Source organism: Pipra filicauda, unplaced genomic scaffold (assembly GCF_003945595.2).
Source record: "Pipra filicauda isolate LSUMZ 115617 unplaced genomic scaffold, ASM394559v2 scaffold421_size600610_pilon, whole genome shotgun sequence".
NCBI lineage: Eukaryota > Metazoa > Chordata > Aves > Passeriformes > Pipridae > Pipra > Pipra filicauda.
Window position 1 is genome coordinate 131,252 of NW_024104556.1, and position 24,253 is coordinate 155,504.

Here is a 24,253-nt window from a genome sequence, read left to right on the forward strand (position 1 = left end):
CTGCGATCACCCCCTTTTAAATGTTGGGGAGGGGGACGGAGCCCGTTGGGAGGGCACAGACCCCGTGAGGGGGGCGGGGACCCCCTGGGAGGGTGGTGGGACCCCCGAGGGGGGTTTGGAGACCCGGGGGGGACTTCTGTGACCCCGTGGGCGGTTTTAGAGACCCCAAAGGAACTTTTAGGTACCCCATGGGAGGATTTTAGGGACCCCCTGGGGGGTTAGAGACCCTGTGGAGGGTTTTAGGGACCCCCTGGGGGGTTTAGGGACCCTGTGGAGGGTTTTAGGGACCCCCTGGGGGGGTTAGGGACCCTATGGAGGATTTTAGGGACCCCCTGGAGGGTTAGAGACCCTGTGGAGGGTTTTAGGGACCCCACAGGTGGTTTAGGAACCCCATAGGAGGTTTTAGGGACCCCAAGGGAATTTTTAGGGACCCCATGGCAGGATGCAGAGACCTCAGAGGGGGGTGCGAGGACCTCACGGGTGGTTTCAGGGACCCCCGGGGGGGTTTAGGGACCCCAAGGGAATTTTAGGGGCCCCAAGGGGGGTTCAGGGACCCCACAGGTGGTTTTAGCGACCCCATGGGGGGTTTTAGGGACCCCAAGAGAATTTTTAGGGGCCCCATGGCAGGATGCAGAGACCTCAGAGGGGGGTGCAGGGATCCCACAGGGAGTTTAGGGACCCTATGGGAAGATGGTGGGATCCCAGAGGGGAATTTAGGGACCCCCTGGGCGGTTTTAGGGACCCCAAAGGAACTTTTAGGTACCCCATGGGAGGATGCTGGGACCCTATGGGCGTTTTAGGGACCCCCTGGGCAGTTTTAGGGACCCCATGGGGGGCTTTAGGGACCCCAGGAGAATTATTAGGGATCCCATAGCAGGATGCAGAGACCTCAGAGGGGGGTGCAGGGACCCCACGGGCGCTTTTAGGGACCCCACAGGGGGTTTAGGGACCCCATGGGAGCATGGTGGGATCCCAGAGGGGAATTTAGGGACCCCCTGGGCGGACTTAGGGGCCCCATGGGGGGATTCAGGGACCCCATGGGTGGTTTTAGGGACCCCGAGGGAATTTTTAGGGCCTCCCTGGGCTGACCCAGAGCCCCCGGGGGGGTCAGAGGGGCCCCCCCGCCCCCCCAGAGCCGCGGGGTGCAGTGACCCCCGGGGGACGGGGGGTCCCCTCCGTGTCCCGCAGGCGCGGGGGGTCCCATGGCAGAGCGGGATTCCCAGGATCCGCAGGATTCCCAGGATCCGCGGGATTCCCCGCTGGAGCGGGGCTGGCTCCTGTCGCCCCCCGGCCGCCCCTACCTGGAGTCGCTGCTGCAGCGGAACCGGCGGCGGGTGTTCGGTGAGACCCCCGCCCCGCCCGGGCTCAGCCCCCCAAAACCCCCCAAAACCGCCCCAAAACCGCCGTCCCCCCTCCCCAGGGCTGCTGGAGCGGCCGGCGCTGCCGCCCCCCCTGGCCGTGCCCACCCTGCCCTACAAACTGTTCCTGGTGGGAAGAAGCGGCGTCGGGAAAAGCGCCCTGGTGGCAGCGCTGGCCGGGACCCCCCGGACCCCCCGGACCGCCGCGACCCCCGCGCACCACGAGACCCTCGGTACGGCCCGGGGGGGCGGGAGCCATTGGAGGGGGATTTGGGATCCCACAGGGGGTTTGGGATCCCACAGGGAGCTCAGGGACCCTGGGAGGGGAGTGTTCATGGACCCCCGATGGTGGGACCCCATAGAGGGTTCTGGGATCTCACAGGGGGTGTCAGGGACCCCTTGGGAGGGTGGTGGGACCTCTGATGGTGGGACCCCACAGGGGATTCAGGGACCCTTTGGTGGGGATGGTGGGACCCCACAGGGGGTTTGGGACCCCACAGGGGTGTCAGGGATCCTGGGGGGGGCTGTTCATGGACCCCTGATGGTGGGACCCCATAGAGGATTCTGGGACCCCATAGGGGGTTCAGAGGTCCCATAGGGGTGAACAGGGACCCTATAGGGGCGCACAGGGACCCCCGATGGTGGGACCCCACAGGGGGTTTGGGATCCCATAGGGGTGTCAGGGATCCTGGGGGGGCGGTTTATGGACCCTGATGGTGGGACCCCATAGAGGATTCTGGGACCCTACAAGGATGTCAGGGACCCTTTTGGGGGTTCTGGGACTCTCTGGGGATATCCAGGGCCCCCTGATGGTGGGACCCCATAGAGGGCTCTGGGATCCCATGTGGGGGTTCAGGGACCCCACAGGGGGTTTGGGGATCCCATAGGGTTGTCAGGAACCCTCTGAAGGGGTTCATGGACCCCTGATGGTGGGATCCCACAGCAGGTTCTGGGACCCTACAGGGATGTCAGGGGCCCTTTGGGGGGGTTCTGGGACCCCATGGGGGGTGGTAGGACTCCAAAGAGGGTTCTGGGACCCTACAGGGATGTCAGGGACCATTTGGGGGGAAGGGTCCGGGACCCCATGGGGGTATTCAGGGACCCCTGATGGTGGGACCCCAGAAGGGGTTCAGGGACCCCACGAAGAGGTCCCTCTGGGGGGATTCAGAGACCCCATGGGAGGATACAGGGATGGGGAGGGCACAGACCCCACAGGAGGGGTGCAGAGATCCCATAGAGGGGGTTCATGGACTCTATGGGGGAGTTCTGGGACCCCATGGTGGGTTCTGGGACCCCACAGAGGGTTCAGGGATCCCAAAGGGGATGCAGGGAATCTGTGGGGAGGGCACAGACCCCATAGGAGGGATGCAGGGCCCCTGGGGGGGTTCAGGAACCCCGTGGGATGATACAGGGACTCCATGGGCACAGATCCCATGGTTGGGGTCTCCCCTGGCCCCGTGTCACCCCCCCAGGCAGGTTTGCACCCCCAGATTTCCCCCCCCGGGTGTCTCAGGGGGCTGAGACTGGGCAACACTTCATCACACCGATGGATTGGCAACTCCCACTGATTTTTGGGGGGTTCTGGGAGGATTTTTGGGATTGTTGGTGTCTCCCTTGACCACCATCAGTGGGTTTGCACCCCCAGACTTCACCCCACTCCATCCCCGGGCAGGCTGAGAACGGGCAACACTTCGTTACACTGATGGGTTCACAGACGCTGCTCATTTTTATGGGATTTGGGGGCATTTTTGGGGGTGTCGGTGTCACCCCTGACCCCGTGTCCCCCCCCAGGGCAGGTTTGCAACCCCCATTCAATCCCTGGTTGGGCAGAGCCCGTTCACACTTCATTGCACTGATGGATTCCCAGCCCCTGTGGGGTTTTCGGGGGTTTGGAGGGGGATTTTTGGGGGTGTTGGTGTCACCCTTGGCCCCGTGTCCCCGTTTGCACCCTGGATTTCACCCCAGGGAAATCCTACCTGGGCAGGCTGAGAACGGGCAACACTTTGTTACACTGATGGATTGGCAACTCCCACTGAGTTTTAGGGGGTTTGGGGGTGATTTTTTTAGGGGGCTTTGGGGTGATTTTTAGGGGGCTTTGGGGTGATTTTTTTAGGGGGCTTTGGGGTGATTTTTAGGGGGCTTTGGGTATTTTTTTAGGGTGCTTTGGGGTGGTTTTGTAGGGAGCTTTGGGCTGATTTTTTAGGGGGGTTTGAGGTGATTTTTCGGGGGTTTTGGGAGGTTTTTGGGGGTGTCGGTGCCCGTGTGCCCCCCCAGGGTCCCAGCCCCGCGTGTGTCCCCAGGGATCGAGGCCACCACGGTGTTCTGGCCGGCCCAGCCCCGGGGCAGCGCCCGGCCCGTCCTCTTCCAGCTGCACTTCTGGGACTGCGGGGACGGAGCCCTGAGGAAATTCGAGCACCTGCTGCCCGTGAGTCCCTTTTTTGGGGCGGGGGGACCCCCCCGGGACCCCCCTGACGTTGTTTGCCCCCCCCAGGCCTGTCGGGAGGAGCTGGACGCCGTCCTGGTGCTGTTCTCCTTCACCGACCGCGCGTCCTTCGAGGAGCTGCCGGCGCAGCTGAGCCGCCTCTCGGGGCAGGGGCTCGTCACCGTGGTCGTGGGCACCAAGTATCCTTTTGGGGGGGCGCCCGGGGGGGGGCAGCGCCCCACGAAGGGGGTTTGCACCCCCAGAGTCCTCCCGGGTGGGATCTCATGTGGCTGAGAACGGGCGGCACCTCGTTACACTGATGGGGTCACGAATCCCACGGGTTTTTAGGGGGCTTGTTGGGGGGGTGTTTGGGGTGTTGGGGTCTCCCCTGGCCCTGTGTCACCCCCCAACTTCCCCCGGGCAGGTTTGCACCCCCAGATTTCACGCCACTTGGAATCTCGGCAGGCTGAGAATGGGCAACACTTCGTTACACTGATGGGTTTGATGGGGTCACAAATCCCACTGGTTTTTAGGGGGCTTGGGGTGTTGGGGTCTCCCCTGACCCTGTATCACCCCACCACAGGCACCCCCAGACCTCTCACCCCTTGGCATCTCAGCAGGCTGAGAACGGGCAACACTTCATTGCACTGCTGGGTTTGGTGGGGTCACAGTCCCCACCGGCTTTGGGGGATTTGGGGGGATTGTTTGGGGTGTTGGGGTCTCCCCTGTCTGAGTGTGTCCCCCCACAATGAGGTTTGCACCCCAGATCTCTCACCTCTCCATCGCTGGGCAGGCTGAGAACGTGCAGCACTTCATTACACCCAGGGGGTCACAGCTCTGGCTGATTCTTAGGGGGCTTTGCCTCCCTACGGGTGGGTTTGCGGGGTGTTGGGGTCTCCCTTGGCCATGGGTGCCCCCCCCGAGTGGATTTGCACCCCCAGATTTCACACCAGTTGGTGTCTCAGGAACACTTCGTTACACTGATGGATTGGCAACTCCCACTGATTTTCAGGGGATCTGGGGGGGGTATTTTGGGGTGTTGGTGTCACCCTTGGCCCCGTGTCCCCATCTGCACCCCCAACATTTCACCCCACTCCATCCCTGGGCAGGCTGAGAATGGGCAACACTTCATTACATGGATGAACTCCACGGGTTCACGGCATCCACTGATTTTTAGGGAGTTTTGGGAGGATTTTTGGGGTGTTGGTGTCACCCGTGACCTCGTGTCCCCCCCCAGGGCAGGTTTGCCCCATCCCGTCTCCCCCCTGCAGAGCCCGTTCCCAGCTCGTCGCACTGATGGATCCGCAGCTCCCGCGGGGTTTGGGGGGGGTTTGGGGGGGTTTTGGGGGCGTTTTGGGGGTTTTGGGGGTGTTTTGGGGGGGTTTTGGGGTGCTGCCGTTTCCCTTGACCCCCCGTGCCCGCAGGTCCGACCTGTCCCCGCACGCGGCCGTGGCCGAGCGGGACGTGCGGGCTCTCGAGGCCGAGCGGGGGCTGCGGGTGCTGCGCGCGGGGGCGGCCCCGGGGGGGGCGCGGGCCGGGCTGGCCCGGGCGGCCCCGATCCTCGATTCCCTGGCGGAGCAGCTCTGGAAAAGGGACCAGGTCGCCGCGGGGGTGGCCCGGGGGGAGGAGGGGACCCCCCCCAGCTGATCCCCCTGTCAGGGGGCGGCTCCGGGGGGAGGCGGGAGGAGAAAAGGTGCTTTTTGAGTAAAATCTGTGTTTTCTATGAAAAATATCCCGGGGTGCCTAAACTTCCTACATGTTCCTGAAATTCAGAGGATTTGGAGTGCAGGGGGATTTGGGGTGCTGGGATGGGGGTGCGGGGGATTTGGGGTGCTGTGCGTTGTGGAGATGGGGGTGTGGGGGATTTGGGAGGGTTGGTGCAGTGGGATCGTGGGGATGTGGGTCCTGCAGGATTTGGGGTGCTGTGTGTTGTGGAGATTGGGGTGCTGGGGGATTTGGGGTGCAATGGGATCATGGGGATGTGGATCCTGCAGGATTTGGGGGGCTGCAGATGCTGGAGGATTTGGGGTGCTGGGGGTTGATGAAGATCAGGGTGCTGGGGGATTTGGGGGGATTTGGGGTGCAGTGGGATCACAGTGATGTGGGTTCAGGAGAATCTGAAGTGCTGAAGGATTTGGGGTGCTGGGATGGGGGTCCTGGGAGATTTGAGGTGCCTTGGGGTAAGTGGGATGCTGAGAATTTGGGGTGCAATGGGATGTGGAGGCTGCCGGATTTGGGGTACTGGAGAGGTTGAAGGATTTGGGGTGCTGGGGGGTGCTGGGATGGGGGTGTGGGGGGATTTGGGGTGCTAAGATGGGGGTGTGCTGGGCGATTTAGGGTAAGTGGGGTGTGCCGGGGACTTGGAGTGCCATGGGATCATGGGGGTGTGGGTGCTGCAGGATTTAGGGTGCTGGGGATGGGGGAATGGGGGATTTGGGGTGCTGTGGATCCTGTGGGATTTGAGGTGCCATAGAGTGATGGGGATTTGGGGTGCTGGGAGATTTTGGGTGCTGTGCGTTATGGAGATGTGGGTGCTGGAGAATTTGGGGTGCTGGGGGATTTGGGGTGCAGTTGGGATCCTGGGATGGGGGGGTGGGGGCTGCAGGATTTGGGGTGCTGCAGATCCTGGGGGATTTGGGGTGCTGTGAGATAGTGGGAGGGCGGCAGGATTTGTAGTGGGACTTGAGGTGCTTGGGGGAGATGGGGGTGCTGCAGGATTTGGGATGCTGCAGGATTTGGGGTGCTAGTGGTGATGGGATTGGGGTGCTGCGGGATTTGGGGTGATGGGGTTGGTGGGTTTGGGGGTGCTGCGGGATTTGGGGTCCCGTGGGTGGTGCAGGATTTGGGGTGCTTCGTGAAGGTTTGGGGTGCTGAGGATTTGGGGCGCTGTGGGGTTTGGGGCCCTGGGGCTCGAGGGGGCCGGGCAGCCCCCGCAAACCAGCCCCTCCCCCAGTCCCCCCAGTCCCGAACTGGTGGGCGGGAGGCGTGGCCGGTAGTAGCCCCTGGCCCCGCCCCCCTCCCGCCATTGGCTACCGCCCCCCCCCCCTTCCCACGCCGGTTATGAATGAACGGGGAGGGGGCGGGGGGGGCTCCGGGACCCCTTCGCGGCCGGACCGGGACCCCCAAAGCCCCCCCAGGGCTGTTCCCCGATCCCCGGGGGCGCTCCCAGAGCCCGCTCCCTTCCGACGGCCGCGTCCCACTCCCGGCAGCGCGGCCTCCCAGTGCCGGACTGGGGCGAACTGGGAGCGGCCGCGGCGCCTTTAAGAGCGGGCGTGGCCGGTGACGTCACCGGGGCATGAATGAACAGGAGCGGGCGCGCGCCCCACACACCCAACACACCCCACGCACCCCACACCTCGCGGGGCACCCCCGGCACCCCCCGCCATGGCCGGGACCCCCCCGACCCTCACCCTCCTCCTCCTCACCGCCCTCACCCCCCTGCCCCCCGCGGCGGCCGAGGAAGGTGAGTCCCGCACTTCTATTCTGGGGGGGTGGGACACCCCAAAACTCATTGTTGGGGGGCTGGGGGGGAATTCGTAGGGGTGAGGCGGTTTTGGGGCAAATCCGCGTGGTTTTGGGGCGTTGAGAGGTTGGGGAACGCTCGGAAAGTAAAGGAAGAAGGGGCGCCCCCCCCCCAAAATAAATTTGGGGTGCGGGGGGGAATCAGCGGCTGCGGGGGGGAAATGGTTAAAATGAGAGGGAAAAGTTAAAATTAGGGTGGGAAAGTTGAAGCGAAGGGGGAAAAGTTAAACTAAGAGGGGAAAAGTTGAAATAAGTGGGAGGGGGGTTAAAAAGGTGGGGGAGAAGCTAAAAATGGGGGGGGGGGGGGAGCTAAAATGGGCCCGGGGACTAAAATATAGGAGGGAAAAGTTTAAACGGAGGGAAGAAAAGCTAAAAAAAAGGAAAACCAAGAGGTTTGGGGTTTTTCCCATGCCGAGTGTCCGGCTGACGCTCCGGGGCCGGGTCCTGGTGGGAGCCCCCAAAAAAACACTGACAGAGGGGCGCGGGTGGAGAGGATTAAAAACCAAACCCCCCGAAAAGGGGAAAATCCCCCTAAAATGAAGCGTTTCCCATGGGCGGTTCAGGGCCGGGCGGGATCCGGCCCGGAGAGCTGGAAAACAATGTCAGGAAAATCCCAAAAATCGCTGGGAAAAAACAAGCAGCGTCTCGGCCTCCACCCCACAACCCTTCCCCCCGTGGTTTTTGGGCTTAGTTTGGGGGGTTGGGGTAAAAAAAGAAAAGGGAGAATTCACTTTTTTTTATACATAGATTGAAGTTCTTAAAAATTAAAGTCTCTCCAAACTCTGCCCGACGGGTTTAATCCGGCGTTTTTCGAGGGAAAGGGGGAAGAATCCGGCCCCAAATGCAAATAAATGGGAGGCTGGGATGGAAAATACCCCCCTAAGAACTAAAAATGGGGTGGAAAAAACCCTGAAGTGAGGATTTTGGGGAGTGCAGGGGGGAAGGGGGAGGGGGGCGACCCCGTGGAGGGACCCCCAACACCCCGATTCGGCTGCAGGATTTGGGGGGTGTTCCCAAAGTGCCGATTCCCAGGAGGGAATGTTGGAATTTGGGGTTTCAAAAGGGCAGGGGAGGGAAGGGAAGGGAAAGTGGTGGGAGAGCAGCAGGATTTGGGGTTAAGGGGGGTTGGTTCCCAGCGCTTGGAAAGGGCGAGATCCGGTGGGATTTGGGGAGATCTGAGGGTGGGGAGGGGGTTAAGGAGCAGGGAATGGGATGGGATCCATTTTGGGATTATGATTGGGATTATGATTGAGACTGAGGAGGGGACAGGATTGGGATGGGGATGGGAGTGAGAGGGCATGGGATTCACAGTGGGATTGGGATTCAGATTAAGGTTGGGATGAGGGTGGGATTGGGATGGGACTGGGGTGGGGACAGGAACGTGAGTGGAGGGGACAGGATTTGGGTTCATTTTGGGTGTGGGGACAGGATTGGGATGGGATGAGGATAGAACAAGACAGGGTGGAAAACGCAGTTGGATGGGGATAGGGACAGGGATGGAGCCGGGAATGGGACCGGGATGCAGCTGTGGAGTGGGGAGGGGTGAGGAGGAGGAGGAGGGGGTGAGGAGGAGGATGGGGGGATGGCCACGTTCATGGTGGCACATGGTGGTGGTGGCCACGGCGATGAAGATGATGAAGATGAAGGGGGGGGGGGGTGGCCGTGGTGACGATGGCAATGGAGAATGTGAGGATGGTGATGAGGATGGTGATGATGGCGGGGGGGGCAGGTGTCGCCGGAGCTGTCCCGGGGCTGTCCCGGGAGCTGCCGGGATGCTGCACCCTTTTGACTCAGCAGCCACAGCCCCGGGATCCTCCCTGAGCACCCCCCGCCCGGCACGGGGGACCCCACGGGGACCCACAGGGGCCCCCCCGCCCCAAAACCGGGGGGAGCTCAGAGAGAACCCACAGGGAACCCCCGGACCCAAAACCGGAAGGAACCCGCAGGGAACCCCCCGCCCCAAAACCGGGGGGACCCCACAGAGAACCCCCCGCCCCAAAACCGGGGGGACCCCACGGGGAACCCACAGGGAACCCCCGGACTCAAAACCAGGGGGACCCCACAGAGAACCCCCCGGGACCCCCCGCCCCAGCCCGGGGGGATCCGGCCCCGGCTCCCGGCGCTTTCCGCCCTCCGGAGGCACGCGGGGGGATTTCCAGCCGCAGGAAAACCGGGATATCCGCCCGGGCATCCTTCCTGACCCCGGGCACAGCGGTGAGGAGGTGGGGGGGACACAATTCCTTCCCCCCCCCCGTTCCGTTTTAAGCACCAAATCCCAACATTCACTCCTGGGAATCAGCACTTTGGGAACACACCCCAAATCCCGCAGCCGCCCCGGGGTGTTGGGGGGTCCCCGCCAAGGGGTCACCCCCTTTTATCTTTCCCCCAGCTCTTCCAAAAAAATCCTCGTTTTAGGGGTTTTTCCCCCATTTTTGGTTTCTTAGGGAGGCGTTTTCCATCCCAGCCTCCCATTTATTTGCATTCGGGGCCGGGCTCTTCCGCCTTTCCCTCGAAAAACGCCGGATTAAACCCGTCGGGCAGAGTCTGGAGAAACTTTAATCCTAAAAGAAATCAATGGATGTGAATTTGCCCCCCCCCCCTGCAGGTTTTGGGGTGTGTCTCCCCCCCGAGTTCACCCTCCGGGGCAGGTCGAGCTCGTCCGTTCCCAGCGGGGGGAGCCGGGGGGGCACATCCCCCATCCCGGCCCTCCCCCGTCCCGCCGGACCCATCCCGGTGACCTCGGGCGTCCGGGCACATTCCTGGGGGGTGATTCACTGAGGGGGGGCCCCGCTCCCTCCTGGCCTCGGCGGCCTCCTCTTCCTCCCCTTCCTCCTCTTCCTCTCCGGGCGCTGGATCCGGACCCGCCCTGGACGTGCCCCGGCAGGTCCGGGCCCGGCACCGTCACTGCTCCCCCTCCTTTGGGGGCGGCTCGGGGGCATCCCGGGGGAATCTGTTGGGAATGGGGGCGGGATCCGTGGGTCTAAGGGACGTTTGTGGGGTCTGGGAATGTTTGGAGGTCGTGTGGGGATGTCTGTGGGGATGGGGTGGATCTGGGGGTCCTGGGGACCTCTGGGGGTCCTGAGCACATCCATGGATCCTGGTGGGATCTGTGAGGCCAAGGGATATCCATGGATCCTGAGAACATCCATGGATCCTGGTGGCATCTGTGGGGCCAAGGGATATCCGTGGGTGCTGAGGATATCCATGGATCCTGGTGGCATCTGTGGGGCCCAGGAGTGTTTGCAAGCCCTGGGAATTTCCATGGGTCATGGGGACGTCTCTGGGGACTGGGGACATCCATGGATCCCATGGATCCCAGGGACAACTGCGGATCCCAGGGCACCTGTGGGGATGTCTGTGGGGATGGGGTGGATCTGTGGATCCTGGGGATATCCATGGATCTTGAGGACATCCATGGATCCTGGTGGCATCTCTGGGTCCCAGGAGCATTTGCAAGCCCTGAGAACTTCCATGGGGACATCTGTAGGTACTGGGGACATCCTTGGATCCCAGGGCACTTGTGGGTCCTGAGGGACATCCGTCTGTAAGTCCCGGAAGCATCTGGGAGTCCCAGTGATGTCTGTGGGTCCCAGGGTGCCTGTGAGTCCTGGGGGACATGGGTGTGTCCTGAGGGATGGATGTCAGTGGATCCCAGGATCCACAGGTCCGAGGGGTGTCCTGGTGGCACCTGCAGGTCCTGGTGGCATCTCCTGACGTTCCTCTCCTCTCTCCTGTCCCACAGTGGTGCTGCTGGACTTCGCCAAGGCACACGGGGAGCTGGGCTGGCTCACCCATCCCTACGGAAAAGGGGTGAGCACCCGGGATCCAGCACCCCAACCGGGATGGGGGATGGGGCCATCCTTGGGGCCAGGGAATGGGGACCCCTCCATGGGGGACCTCCATGGGATTGGGAACCTCCATGGGAATCTCCATGGTGATGGGGACAGGGACATCCACGGGAATAGAGACATCCATGGAGACCTCCCTAGTGATGGAAACAAGGACCTCCATGGGGATGGGGAAATCCATGGGAACGCTGATGGGGGAACCCACAGGAATGGGGAGGGGGACACCCCCAGGGACAGAGGCATCATAGGGAGGGACCCCCATGGGAACGTTCCATGGGCAGGGGGACAGGTCTACACGTGGGGACTGAGATAGGGACATCCATGGGGTTGGAGAGCTCCACTGGGGTGTGACTGGGATCTCCATGGAGCCAGGAACACCCATGGGGATGGAGATGTCCATGGAGTTGTGGATCTCTGTTGGGATGGGACTTGGGATATTCACAGGGCCAGGGGTGTCCATGGGGATGGAGATGGGGATGTCCATGGGGCTGTGGATCTCCACTGGGATGTGACTGGGGACCTCCATGGAGCCAGGAACAGCCGTGGGGATGGACATGGGGACACCCACAAGGTTGTGGATCTCCGTTTGATGTGTTTGGGGACATTCACAGGGCCAGGGGCATCCATGGGGACAGAGATGGGGATGTCCATGGGGCTGTGGATCTCCACTGGGATGTGACTGGAGATCTCCACAGGGCTGGGGGTGGAGATCTCCATGGGTGTGGAGCCGGGGACACCCACAGGGGTGAGGCCGAGTGCCTCCGTAGGGACCGTTGTGCCTCAGTTCCCCCTCCAAGTGCCGTTTGTGTCTCCGTGGGGACAGTGGGACCAGCTGCAGAACGTCCTCAACGACTCCCTGATCTACATCTACTCCGTGTGCAACGTCCTGGAGGGGGAGCAGGAGAACTGGCTCCGCACCAACTGGATCTACCGGGGGGTGGCCGAGCGCATCTTCATCGAGCTCCAGTTCACCGTCCGCGACTGCAACAGCTTCCCCACGGCCGGGGGCGGCTCCTGCAAGGAGACCTTCAACCTCTACTACGCCGAGTCCGACGTGGATTACGGCACCAACTTCCAGAAGAGGCAGTTCCGGAAGATCGACACCATCGCTCCGGACGAGATCACCGTCCAGGAGGATTTCGCCGCCCGCAACGTCAAACTCAACGTGGAGGTTCGCTCGGTGGGGCCGCTGCGGAGGAAGGGCTTCTACCTGGCCTTCCAGGACCTGGGCGCCTGCGTGGCCCTGCTCTCCGTCAGGGTCTACTACAAGCGCTGCCCGGCGGTGATCCGGGGCCTGGCGGAATTCCCGGAGACCGTGGCCGGGGCGGACTCGCAGGCGCTGGCCGAGGTGCGGGGGGTGTGCGTGGAGCGGGCGGAGGCCGAGCAGGCGCCGGCCCTGCACTGCAGCGCCGAGGGCGAGTGGATCGTGCCCATCGGGGAGTGCCTGTGCCAGGCCGGCTTCCAGAGCCTGGGGGACACCTGCCAAGGTACGGCCGGCGGGAAGCGGGGCGGGAGGGGCTTTGGGGGAGCCGAGGACGGGGGGCAAGGGCAGAGGAGCGAGGGGCTCGGAATTCCCGATCCCGGACGGTCTGTGAGCGCAGCGAGTGTGGCAGCCGGGCTGGGGGGAGCAGGGAGGGGCTCAGGAATAAGGAAGCTGCAAAAACGATGGGAAATACCCCAAAATTCCAACTCTGGGTTGACGAAATGAGGTTTTGGCCAAAAAATTTCCCATCCTGGATTATCAACCCTTGAGCATCACCAGTGCAGTGAGTGTGGCAGGGCTCAGCTGGGAAAGGGGTGGGCTGGGGCAGGAGGGTCCAAAAATGAGGGGAATGCCCTAAAAATTCCCATTTTGGGTTGAGGAATGAGGTTTTGGCCATGAAATTCCCAATCCTGGATGGTCAACCTTGAGTGTAATGAGTGTGACAGGGCTCAGCTGGGAGAGGAGTGGGGTGGGAGGGAAGAGGAATGAGGTTTTGGCCCCAAAATTCCCAATCCTGAATCATCGACCTTGAGTGCAGTGAGTGTGGCAGCTGGGCTGGGGTGAGCAGGGATGATCCCAGTAATAATGGAAGCTGCAAAATAAGGTGAAATAACCTAAAATCCCCCTTTGGGGTTGGAGAAATAAGGTTTTGGCCCCAAAATTCCCAGTCCTGGATGGTCAACCTTGAGTGCACTGAGTGTGGCAGGGCTCAGCTGGGAGAGGGGGGTTCTGGAGGGTTCCCAATAATAAAGGAGCTGCAAAGAGAGGTGAAACACCCTAAAAACCCCCGCTTGTTCAGGAAAAATGAGGCATTAGTCCCAAAATTCCCAGTCCTGGATCATTCCTGTGGAGCATCACCAGTGTAGCGAGTGCAGCAGGGCTCAGCCAGGAGGGGGCTCAGCCAGGAGGGGGCTGAGCCAGGATGGACTGGGGGGGTCCCAGTGTTAATAGAAGCTGCAAAATGAGGTGAAACACCCTAAACTTCCCACTTTGTTTTGGAGAAGTTAAGTATTACTCCCAAAATTCCCAATTTATATCACCAGAGCAGTGAGTGTGACAGGGCTCAGCTGGGAGAGGGGGAAACCGGGGGGGATCCCAATAATAAAGAAGCTGCAAAATGAGGTGAAACCCCCTAAAATCCCCCCTCTGGGTGCTTGGGTGGGTGCTGACCCTCCTCCCCCACCACCTGGGTGCAGATCCCTGGGTGGGAAGGGGGATTTGGGGTCTCACAGGTGTGGGGAGGTGGATTTAAGGTGTCTCTGTGTGGGGAAGGCAATTTGGGGTGTCCCAGTGTGGAAGGATTTGGGGTCTCACCACTGTCCCTGTATGTGGATTTAGGGTGTCCCTGTGTGGGGAGGGGGATTTGGGGTATCCCTGTGTGGGGAGGATTTGAGATCTCACCAGTGTCCCTGTGTGTGGATTTAGAGTGTCCTGTATGTGGATTTGGGGTGTCCCTGTGTGGGGAGGGGGAGTAGGGGGATTTGGGGTGTCCCTGTGTGGGGAGGGGGATTAGGGGGATTTGGGGTGTCCCTGTGTGGGGAGGGGGCTGTGGGGGTCTCACTGCTGTCCCTGTGTCCCCCCAGCCTGTCCCCCCGGCACCTTCAAGGCCGCCGTGTCCCCGGGGGGGTGCCAGCCCTGCCCCCCCAACACGGAGCCCGCCCCGGCCGCCGCCGCCTCCTGCCCGTGCCAGGAGGGGTTTTTCCGCGCCCCCCAGGACCCCCCGGAGGATCCCTGTACCCGTAAGTCACTTCCTGGGGCGGGGGGGGCACCGAGGTGCAACCCCCCCACTGACCCCCTGTTTACAACCTGCCCCAGAAAAGGGGTGGGGTGGGGGGGTAACCCATGTTCTTATCAATAGTTCCCTTGGGGTGGATTAGAGTGAAATGACACTGTGCTTGAAAACATGTATAGGTAACGTTTATTTTAACAACTTTGTTTAAATAGGTATGTTAGCATTTTGAGTGTTGTCATCTCTCATCTACAGCAATATGGCATAAAGAGAACCTTTAGGGAAAATGCATAAGGGAGAGAAAGGAAAGACAGGATAAGGGTGAGGGAGAGGAAGGGAAAGCAAAGCTGAGAGTGGACAGATGTCTATGGTCACCATCCACGGGGTCCAGTGATGGAACTTGGGAGTTGCAGCTCCCATGTCTGTCAGTTGAAGTGGTGGCCTTGATCCGTTGGGGGTGGGGGTGGGAAGCCCCCACACTCCAAGGAGTTATGAGTTATTATATCCATGGACGGTGTCCCGGTCGTGCCACGAACCCCCAACATCTCCTGGGCCTGAGCAGAGTTCCCATGAGGGGCCTGGGAAAAGGGTTTTTCCCACCTTTCAAGATTGGCAGAGGGGGGATGGGCTTTGATGGGCCATCAGAGGTAAAATGCAAAAGTCCTGCAAGAGTCCCTTGGCAATCCTGGAATGCACAAACCATGAACCGTGTCAGTCTGACCCCCGGGTGTGTGTGTGTCCCCAGGTCCCCCCTCGCCCCCCCAGGGGGTCACAGCCGTGGCTCTGGGGGCCGTGGTGCAGCTGCGCTGGGACCCCCCCGCCGACCCCGGGGGCCGCGGGGACGTCACCTACAGTGTCACCTGCGAGCAGTGCTGGCCCGACGGCGGCGAGTGCCGGCCCTGCGACGGCGGCGGGGTGAGGTTCTCGCAGTCCCCCCGGGGGCTCACGGCCACCGCCGTCACCGTCACCGACCTGGAGCCGCTCGTCAACTACACCTTCAGCGTGGAGGCCCGGAACGGGGTGTCCCCCTACAGCCCCCGGCGCAGCGTGGCCACCGCCACCGTCAGCGTCAACCACACCGGTGAGGGGCCACCAGCACCTCCCACGGCCACCCTCCGTCAGGGGGACACCGCCGGGGTGTCCCTGTCCCCCACGGGGACACCTCTGTGACATCCCTGTCACCTCCATATTGTCCCCATCCCCTGTTACCTCCGTGATGTTCCCAACCCCCAAAGGAACACCCCTGTGATGTCCATGTCCCCAGTGGGGACACCTCCGTGATGTTCCTGACCCCCCCGGCGACACATCCATATTGTCCCCATCCTCCAAGAGGACACCTCTGTGATGTCCCTGTCCCCATGGGGGCACCTTCATATTGTCCCTGTCCCCCTTGGGGACACTTCTGTGATGTTCCCAACCCTCCTGGGGACACCTTGGTGACGTCCCTGTCTGTGCCCATGGCAGAGCCCCCCCGGGTGACGTCAGTGAGCCTGGACGGACGGACAACCACCAGCCTGGCCCTGTCCTGGACAGTGCCACCGCGGCAGCAGAGCCGGGTCTGGAAGTATGAGGTCACCTACAGCAAGAAGGTCTGTCCTGTGGCACAGCTACAGCCCCACAGCCTGACCCCATCACCCCAACCCCATCACCCCAGCCCTGTCACCCCAACCCCGTCACCCCAGCCCTGTCACCTCCAGCCTTACCCCATCCATGTCTCCCCCCATCCACGTCACTCCCCAGTCCATGTCACCCTCCCATCCTTGTCACCTCCATCCATGTCATCCCTCAGTTCATGTCCTTCCTATGTTCATCCACCTCCATCCATGTCAACCCCCATCCACATCTCTCCCATATTCACCCCTCCATCCATGTCACCTCCATCCCTGCCTCCATCCAGGCCACCCCTCCATCCACGTGCCTCCATCCACGTCACTCCTCCGTCCCTGTCACACCCCTATCCCTGTCACACCCTCATCCATGTCACACCTCCATCCCTGTCACCTCCATTCTTCCCCAGTCTGTGTCCCCTTCCATCTGTGTCACCTCCGTCCTTGCTCCCATCCACATCACATCTCCATCCACATCGCATGTCCATCCCTGCCACCACCATCCCTGTCCCATCCCTGCCACCACCATCTCTGCCACCCCCATCCCTGCCCTGTCCGTGTCACCCCTCCATCCCTGTCACCCCCATCCCTGCCACCCCCATCCCTGCCACCCCCATCCATGTGCCCCCATGACCGCGGTGTCCCCAGGTGGACGAGAACAGCTACTCTGTGCTGCGCTGCGAGGGCCCCTCGGTGACGCTGCCCAAGCTGTCCCCGGGCACCGCGTACGTGGTGCGTGTCCAGGCCCTCACCGCCGACGGCCACGGCGCCTTCAGCCCCCAGCACGAGTTCGAGACCCTGCCCGAGGGTGAGGAGCGAGGGGAGGGGTGCAGGGGTGTGGGGTGGGGGGCCCAGGGGGTGCAGGGCTCACCCAGCCACCCCAAATGGTCCCCGCAGGCGCCGAGGCCGTGGCATCCACCGCCGTCATCACCGGCACCGTCGCCGGCGTCGTCTTTGTCGTCCTGCTCTTGGCCGCTCTCATCTACGTCCTGCAGCGGTAAGGAGAGAAACCCCCAGAAACACCCCGGAAACCCCCAAAATAGCGTTTTCCCACCACCAAATGTGGGCGAGGGATGATTTTTTGGGACTTCTCTGCAGGAGGAGAAGGTCACGGCCGCGCCAGTCCGCCGAGGACGTTTACTTCTCCAAGTCAGGTGAGCCACGGCACGTGGGGACAGCGGCAATGGGTGGGGGGTGCTGTGGGTGCTGACCCCCCTCCTTGATGCCCCCAGACCAGCTGAAGCCCCTCAAGACCTACGTTGACCCCCACACCTACGAAGACCCCAACCAGGCCATGCTCAAGTTCACCACCGAGATCCCCCCGTCCTTCATCACCCGCCAGAAGGTCATCGGCGCCGGTACGTGGCTGGGTCACCCCGCAGACACCCCAAAACTGGGCCAGGCAGGGGGGGTTACGAGTGTCCCCCATTTTTCGGAGCAGGTGAATTTGGGGAGGTCTACAAGGGCACCCTGAAGCGCGGGAGGAAGGAGGTGCCGGTGGCCATCAAGACGCTGAAGGTGGGCTACACGGAGAAGCAGCGCGTGGACTTCCTGAGCGAGGCCACCATCATGGGGCAGTTCTGCCACCACAACATCATCCGCCTCGAGGGTGTCGTCTCCAAGTGTGAGTGTCCAAAAAAAACCCACCCCAATTTCCCTGCAAAACACCCCAAACCTGAGCAATAGAAAAACAGGGTGTTTTGAGCAACGACGCCAAGAGGAATTCGGGGGGCTTGCGGTTTTTTTGAGTGGTCTTGGGTGTTTTTGGAGGGTGATGTTGGGGGTTTGGGGGGGGGATTTGGGGTTAATTTGTAGGGGTTTTAGGGGAGTTTGGGGGATTTTTCCAAGAGTTGGGGTGGGTTTAGGGGGGTTATTTTGGTATTTTTTGGGGGGGTTGGATTTTATTTGAAGGTTTATTGGGGTCTGTAGGGGGTTTGGGGCTTTTCGTTGTTTTGGGAGTGTCTTGGGGAGGTGATTTTTTGGGGGATATTTTGGGGAGTTGGGGGTTTGGGTTTTTTTGTGGGGAATTGTGAGGGTTTGGATTTTTGGGAGGACTTGGGATTTGGGGGTTCCTTTTTGTGCTGGGCGGGTTGGGGTTGTTTTTTGGGGGTTGGGGATTTTTTTGAGGCAGGTTCAGTGTTCTTGGGGGGCTGAGGATTTTGGGAGGGCTTGGAGGAGGTGGGGGGAATTTCAGATGTGTTTTTTCGGGTTTGGAGCTCTTTCAGTTGAATGTTGGAGGGATTTTTGGGGTGTTTTACCCATTTTGGGCCTGGTTTTTGTACAGACAAGCCCTTCATGATCATCACGGAGTACATGGAGAACGGGGCACTGGATAAATTCCTACGGGTGAGTGACACGTGGTGACAGGGACAAGGAGCACCTGGTGGTGGAACAAACACCCACCATGGGAGGTGGGATGACAGGTGGATTCCAGGCTGGATTCTCCCCTTTTCCCAGGAAAAAGAGGGGGACTTCGGCGTCATCCAGCTGGTGGGGATGTTGCGGGGCATCGCCGCCGGCATGAAGTACTTGGCCAACATGAATTACGTCCATCGGGATCTGGCCGCCAGGAACATCCTAGTGAACAGCAACCTGGTGTGCAAGGTGTCCGATTTTGGGCTCTCCAGGGTGTTGGAAGATGACCCTGAAGCCACCTACACCACCAGTGTAAGTGTCATCACGGAGGGGTGGGTGGTTGGCCATGGCGGGTGGTGAGTTGGTCGCAGTGGGTGGTTGGTTGTGGTGGAATGGTTGGTTGGCCATGAAGGGGTGGTTGACCAAGGTGAGGCAGTTGTCCAAAGTGGAGGTGGTAGGCCATTGTGAGGTATTGAGTTGACCAAGGTAGAGTGGTTGGTTGGTCTTGTTGGGGTGGTTGACCAAGGTGAGGTGGTCATCCAAGGTGGAGGTGGTTGGTTTGTCAAGGTGGGCTGGTTGGTTGGCCATGGAGGGGTGGCTTGTTGGCCATGGAGAAGTGACTGGCCAAGGTGAGGTGGTGGGTTGTCCAAGGTAGGGTTGTTGGTTGGTCTTGTTGGGGCGGTGGTTCATGTCGGGGTGGTTGGCCAAGAGGTGGTTGGCCATGGTGGAGGTGGTTTTTGGGGGGTGCAGAGTTGACCCCAATGTTTCCGTAGGGCGGGAAGATCCCGATCCGTTGGACGGCACCCGAAGCCATCTCCTACCGCAAGTTCACCTCGGCCAGCGACGTCTGGAGCTTCGGCATCGTCATGTGGGAGGTGATGTCCTACGGCGAGAGGCCCTACTGGGAGCTCTCCAACCACGAGGTGAGCACCCACCCTCCACCACCAGGGTTTGGGGGACATCCAAGGCCAGGTTGGACGGGGCTTGGGATAGTGGAAGGTGTCCCTGCCCATGGCATGGGGTGGAACAGGATGGGCTTTAAGGTCCTTCCAATCCAAACCATTCTGGGATTCTGTGACTTAACACAACTGGAATACAGAATTCCTTTCTAGGGAATAAAGAGATAAATGTGTGGATAGATTTGGAGAGAGACAGGCTGAAAGCTGGGAGTGTTCACCTGGAGAAGAGAAGGCTCCAGAGAGACCTGAGAGCCCCTTCCAGTGCCTAAAGGGGCTCCAGGAGAGCTGGAGAGGGACTTGGGACAAGGGGGAATGGTTTTAAACTAAAAGAAGGGATAGGTGGGATATTGGGAAGGAATCCTTCCCTGGGAGGGTGGGGAGGCCCTGGCACAGGTTGCCCAGGGAAACTGTGGCTGCCCCATCCCTGGAAGTGTCCAAGGCCAGGTTGGACGGGGCTTGGAGCAACCTGGGCTGGTGGAAGGTGTCCCTGCCCATGGCAGAGGGTGGGAATGAGATGAGCTTTCAGGTCCCTCCCAACCCAAACCATCCTGGGATTCTTGCGAACACTCAATCTCCTCCTCCTCGTAGGTGATGAAGGCCATCAACGAGGGTTTCCGGCTCCCGGCGCCCCTGGACTGTCCCTCGGCCATCTACCAGCTGATGATGCAGTGCTGGCAGCAGGAGCGTGCCCGGCGCCCCAAATTCGCCGACGTCGTCAGCATCCTGGACAAGCTCATCCGCGCCCCCGAGTCCCTCAAGGCACTGGCGGATTTCGACCCCCGGTGAGTGTGGGGAGCTCTGGGATGTGGGGAGTGCAGGGAGGGGGGACAGTGACCCAAGGAAGTGTCCAAGACCAGGCTGGACGGGGCTTGGAGCAACCTGGGCGAGTGGAAGGTGTCCCTGCCCATGGCAGGAGGTGGAATGGGATGAGCTTTAAGGTCCCTCCCAACCCAACCGTCCCAGGATTCTCTGATTCCAACATACCTTTGTGTCTTCTGTCGCTTTTGGCACCATTTTTGCACCATTTTTTGTAGTTTTGTGTTCCCCTGGTGCTGGTTCGTGTTGGGTTTTGCGTCTCTTCACCTTCACGGTGCTTTTGGCGTCTCCATTTCTGCCTCGGTTTTGGCACTTCCCCATTTTCACATCCCTTTTTGCACCGTTTCCTTTCTTCACCATCACATTTTTGCATTATTTTTTTGGCATCATCCCATTTCTGCAATGTTTTCCCATCCTTTCATTTTCCTATGATTTTTTTAGCATCTTTGCATTTTCAGGTCATTTTTCACATCCTTCCGCTTCTACCTCGTTTTTTTTCATCCTTCCACTTTCACATCCTTTTTTTTGCATCGTTTGATTTCCTCGTTATTTTTGCATCCTTCCATTTTTTTGCATTACTTTTTTTCCCACCTTTCCATTTCTGCGTAATTTTTCATCTTTTCATTTTCACATCATTTTTGGCATTTTTGCATCGTTTTCCTGTACTTTGATTCCTGCATCACCTTTTGTCATATTTCCATTTCTGGATCATTTTTCCACCTTTCCATTTTCGCATCTTTTTTGTGCCTTACTTCCGTTTCTGCCCCATTTTTGCCCCTTTTCCAGTCCTGCATCATTTTTTGCACCGTTTCACTTCTGTGGTATTTTTCTATCCTTCCTTCTCTGCATCATTTTTTGCACCCTCCCGTTCTCACAGGAATTTTTGCACCCTCCCATTCCCACATTATTTTTCCCATCTCTCCGTTTTGACACAATTGTCCGCATCATTTAATTTTTCCCTTGTTTTCACACCCTTCCGTTTTCCCATCATTTTCCCAACCTCTCATTTCTGCATCGTTTTTTTTTTTTTTTTTTGCATCTTTCTATTTTCCCATCGTTTTCCACATTTCCGTGCCCCAGGGTGTCCATCCGCCTGCCCAGCACCAGCGGCTCCGAGGGTGTCCCGTTCCGCTCTGTCCCGGAGTGGTTGGAGTCCATCCGGATGCCGCAGTACACAGAGACCTTCATGGCCTCGGGCTACAGCACCATCGAGAAGGTCCTGCAGATGACCAGCGAGTGAGTGTCCCTTCAGTGTCCCCTCAGTGTCCCCTCGGTGTCCCCATGGTGTCCCCTTGATATTCCTGTGTGTCCCTGTTGATATTCCCGTGCTGTCCCTATGGAGTGTCTCCTTGGTGTCCCCGTGGTGTCCTCATACTCTTTCCATGCTCTCCCCTTGGTGTCCCCACAGTGTCCTCCTGACATTCCCATGCTGTCCCCACAGTGTGTCCCTTTGCTGTCCCCTCGATATTCCCATTCCATCCCCATGGTGTCCCTATGGCACATTCCCTTGGTGTCCCCTTGACATTCCCATGGTGTCCCCAGGCCATCCCCATGGTGTCCCTATGGGGTATCCCCATGGTGTGTCCCCACAGTGTCCTCATATTCTGTACTGTCCCCTTGGTGTCCTCCTGACATTCCCGTGCTGTCCCCACGGTGTCCCTTTGCTGTCCCCATGCTGTCTCCTCAATATTCCCATTCCATCCCCATGGTGTCCCGGTGGTGTCTCTATGGTGTCCCCGTCCCGTGCTGTCCCCATGTCATCCCTGTGCTGTCCCCATGGGATGTCCCCTTCGTGTCCCCGTGGTGTCCCCACACTGTGCGATATTCCCACACTGTCCCCATGGTGTCCCTGGGATGTGTCCCCGTGGTGTCCCCTTGGCATTCCCACACTGCCCCCACAGTGTCCCCACACTGTCCCCACACCCTTCCCTCCGGATCCCCGGGGTCAGGGATGTGCTGGGAACGTGCTGGGAACGGAAACCACTTCCATGGCCTTGGCAGCCCAAGGGATGGGATAAAATTAGATGTTCCTTGGCTGGAGAGGCCGGGATGAGTCACGGCTGTCTGTCCGGCCCTGGGGATGAGCCGTGTCCGTCCATCTGCCCCCGGGATGAGCCCTGTCCATCCACCCATCCCTTGGGATGAGCTGCACCCATCCACCCGTCCTTTGGGATGATCCATGTCCATCCATCCCTTGGGATGAGCCATATCCATCCACCCACCCCTTGGGATGAGCCATGTCTGTCTATCCCTTGGGATCAGCTGTGTCCATCCATCCATCCACCCATCTCTTGGGATGATTCACGTCCACCCATCCCTTGAGATGATCCATGTCCATCCATCCCTCCCTCGGGATGATCCATGTCCATCCACCCATCCTTGGGATGACCCATGTCCATCCACCCATCCTTGGGATGACCCATGTCCACCCATCCTTGGGATGATCCACCCATCCTTGGGATGATCCATGTCCACCCATCCTTGGGATGACCCATGTCCATCCACCCATCCTTGGGATGATCCATGTCCACCCATCCTTGGGATGATCCATGTCCACCCATCCTTGGGATGACCCATGTCCATCCACCCATCCTTGGGATGATCCATGTCCATCCACCCTTCCTTGGGATGATCCATGTCCACCCATCCTTGGGATGATCCATGTCCACCCATCCTTGGGATGACCCATGTCCACCCATCCTTGGGATGACCCATGTCCATCCACCCTTCCTTGGGATGATCCATGTCCACCCATCCTTGGGATGATCCATGTCCACCCTTCCTTGGGATGATCCATGTCCACCCATCCCTCGGGAACGCCACATTGGGTTTCCCAATCCCAGGGCCTGGTTGGATCCCTCCCACCCCCCTTTGCCCTGGACCCGCTCCCGGCTCCTGTCACCCCACTAATCCCTGTTTTCCGGGTTTTTCCCAGGGATATCAAGCGGATCGGGGTGCGGCTGCCGGGCCACCAGAAGCGGATCACCTACAGCCTGCTGGGAATGCAGGAGCAGGCGGGGGCCGGGGGGGCCCCGGGCTGACCCCGAGACCCCCCAAATTAATCCCCCCCCACCACGGGGTTTATTTATTGTTCCTCTTATTAATGAGAATGTTTATAGTATTATTATTATTATTATTAACATCCTCCTCCGGGCATGGGGGGATAACGGGTGTGCCCCTCCCCTGCCCCCAGAAAAACGGGTGCCAATGGAATTCCGAGCTCCCCGGGAGCTGGGGGAAGTTTTCAGGGGGTTTTTTTTCTTTTTGTGCCCCCCCCACATTTCAAGAAAAAAAAAAAAGGGGGCTCAGTCCCAAAACTGATTTATTTTTGCTTTTTTTCTCCCTATTTATTCCTCTCCCACCAGGTTTTTGGGTGGTTTTCCCCCCTTCCCCCTCCCTTTAATGCTGTGCCTGCCAGTGTTGCCTTGTATTTTTTAACCTAATTTATTCTATTTTTGTATATTTATTGCGAGGAATTAAAGATTCAGGTGAGAAAAAAAGGGGAAAATTAAAAAAAAACCCAACGGATTTTTTTCCCCTTTTTTTCGTGGATTTTTGGGGATTTTTGTGGGGTTTTGAATAAAAAAGATGTGCTTTTTTTGTTTTCTAGAATATTGTCTTTTCCCACTTGTTTGCAGAGATTGAGGGAATTTGGGGGTGGGGGGAATTTTCCCCTGGATTTAAGGGGGTTTAAGGGGGTTTTAAAGGAGTTTTAAAGGGTTTTAAGAGGGTTTCAAAGCAGTTTTTTAGGGTGCTTTAAGGATTTTGAAAGGATTTTTGAAGGAAGTTTTAAATGTGTATTTTAACGGGGTTTTAGAAGGTTTTATGGATTTTTAAAGGGGGGTTTTGGTGGGGTATTCAGGGGGTTTTTTAAGAGGTTTAAAGGGTTTTTAAAGAATTTTAAAGGTTTTTAAAGGGGGTTTAAGGGAGGTTTTGAAGACTTATCAGGGTTTTTTAGGGGTTTTTAAGGGATTTTAGGGATTTTTTAGAAGGGAGTTTTAAGGGGGGGTTAAGGAAGTTCAAGTAGTTTTTCAGGTGTTTAAAGCTTCTGGGTTTTTTAAGGGTTTTTAATGTGTTTAAGGGAGATTTTAAGTGGTTTTCGAGGGGTTCTCAAGATTTTTAAGGGGGTTTTGGGGCTTTTAAGGGAATTTTAG

The 24,253-nt window shown here is 59.2% G+C and overlaps 2 protein-coding genes across 2 annotated transcripts; both read left to right on the forward strand.

Moving 5' to 3' along the window:
* The first annotated feature begins 76 nt into the window (after positions 1-76).
* CPLANE2 (ciliogenesis and planar polarity effector 2) lies at positions 77-5,512 on the forward strand. Its single transcript, XM_027711365.2, has 5 exons — positions 77-1,341; positions 1,421-1,591; positions 3,659-3,783; positions 3,850-3,980; positions 5,205-5,512. The coding sequence occupies exons 1-5, from the start codon at positions 1,203-1,205 to the stop codon at positions 5,425-5,427; spliced, it is 789 nt and encodes a 262-aa protein (XP_027567166.1). The 5' UTR covers positions 77-1,202; the 3' UTR covers positions 5,428-5,512.
* A 1,563-nt stretch (positions 5,513-7,075) lies between these two features.
* EPHA2 (EPH receptor A2) lies at positions 7,076-23,663 on the forward strand. Its single transcript, XM_027711440.2, is given in 18 exon segments — positions 7,076-7,124; positions 7,127-7,243; positions 11,045-11,112; positions 11,974-12,637; positions 14,217-14,372; positions 15,108-15,443; positions 15,827-15,951; positions 16,618-16,777; positions 16,867-16,966; positions 17,068-17,123; positions 17,202-17,327; positions 17,411-17,593; positions 18,254-18,315; positions 18,427-18,636; positions 19,098-19,247; positions 19,872-20,065; positions 21,180-21,335; positions 23,035-23,663. Coding segments are annotated over 18 exon segments (3,018 nt in total). The 3' UTR covers positions 23,141-23,663.
* The last annotated feature ends 590 nt before the right edge of the window (positions 23,664-24,253 follow it).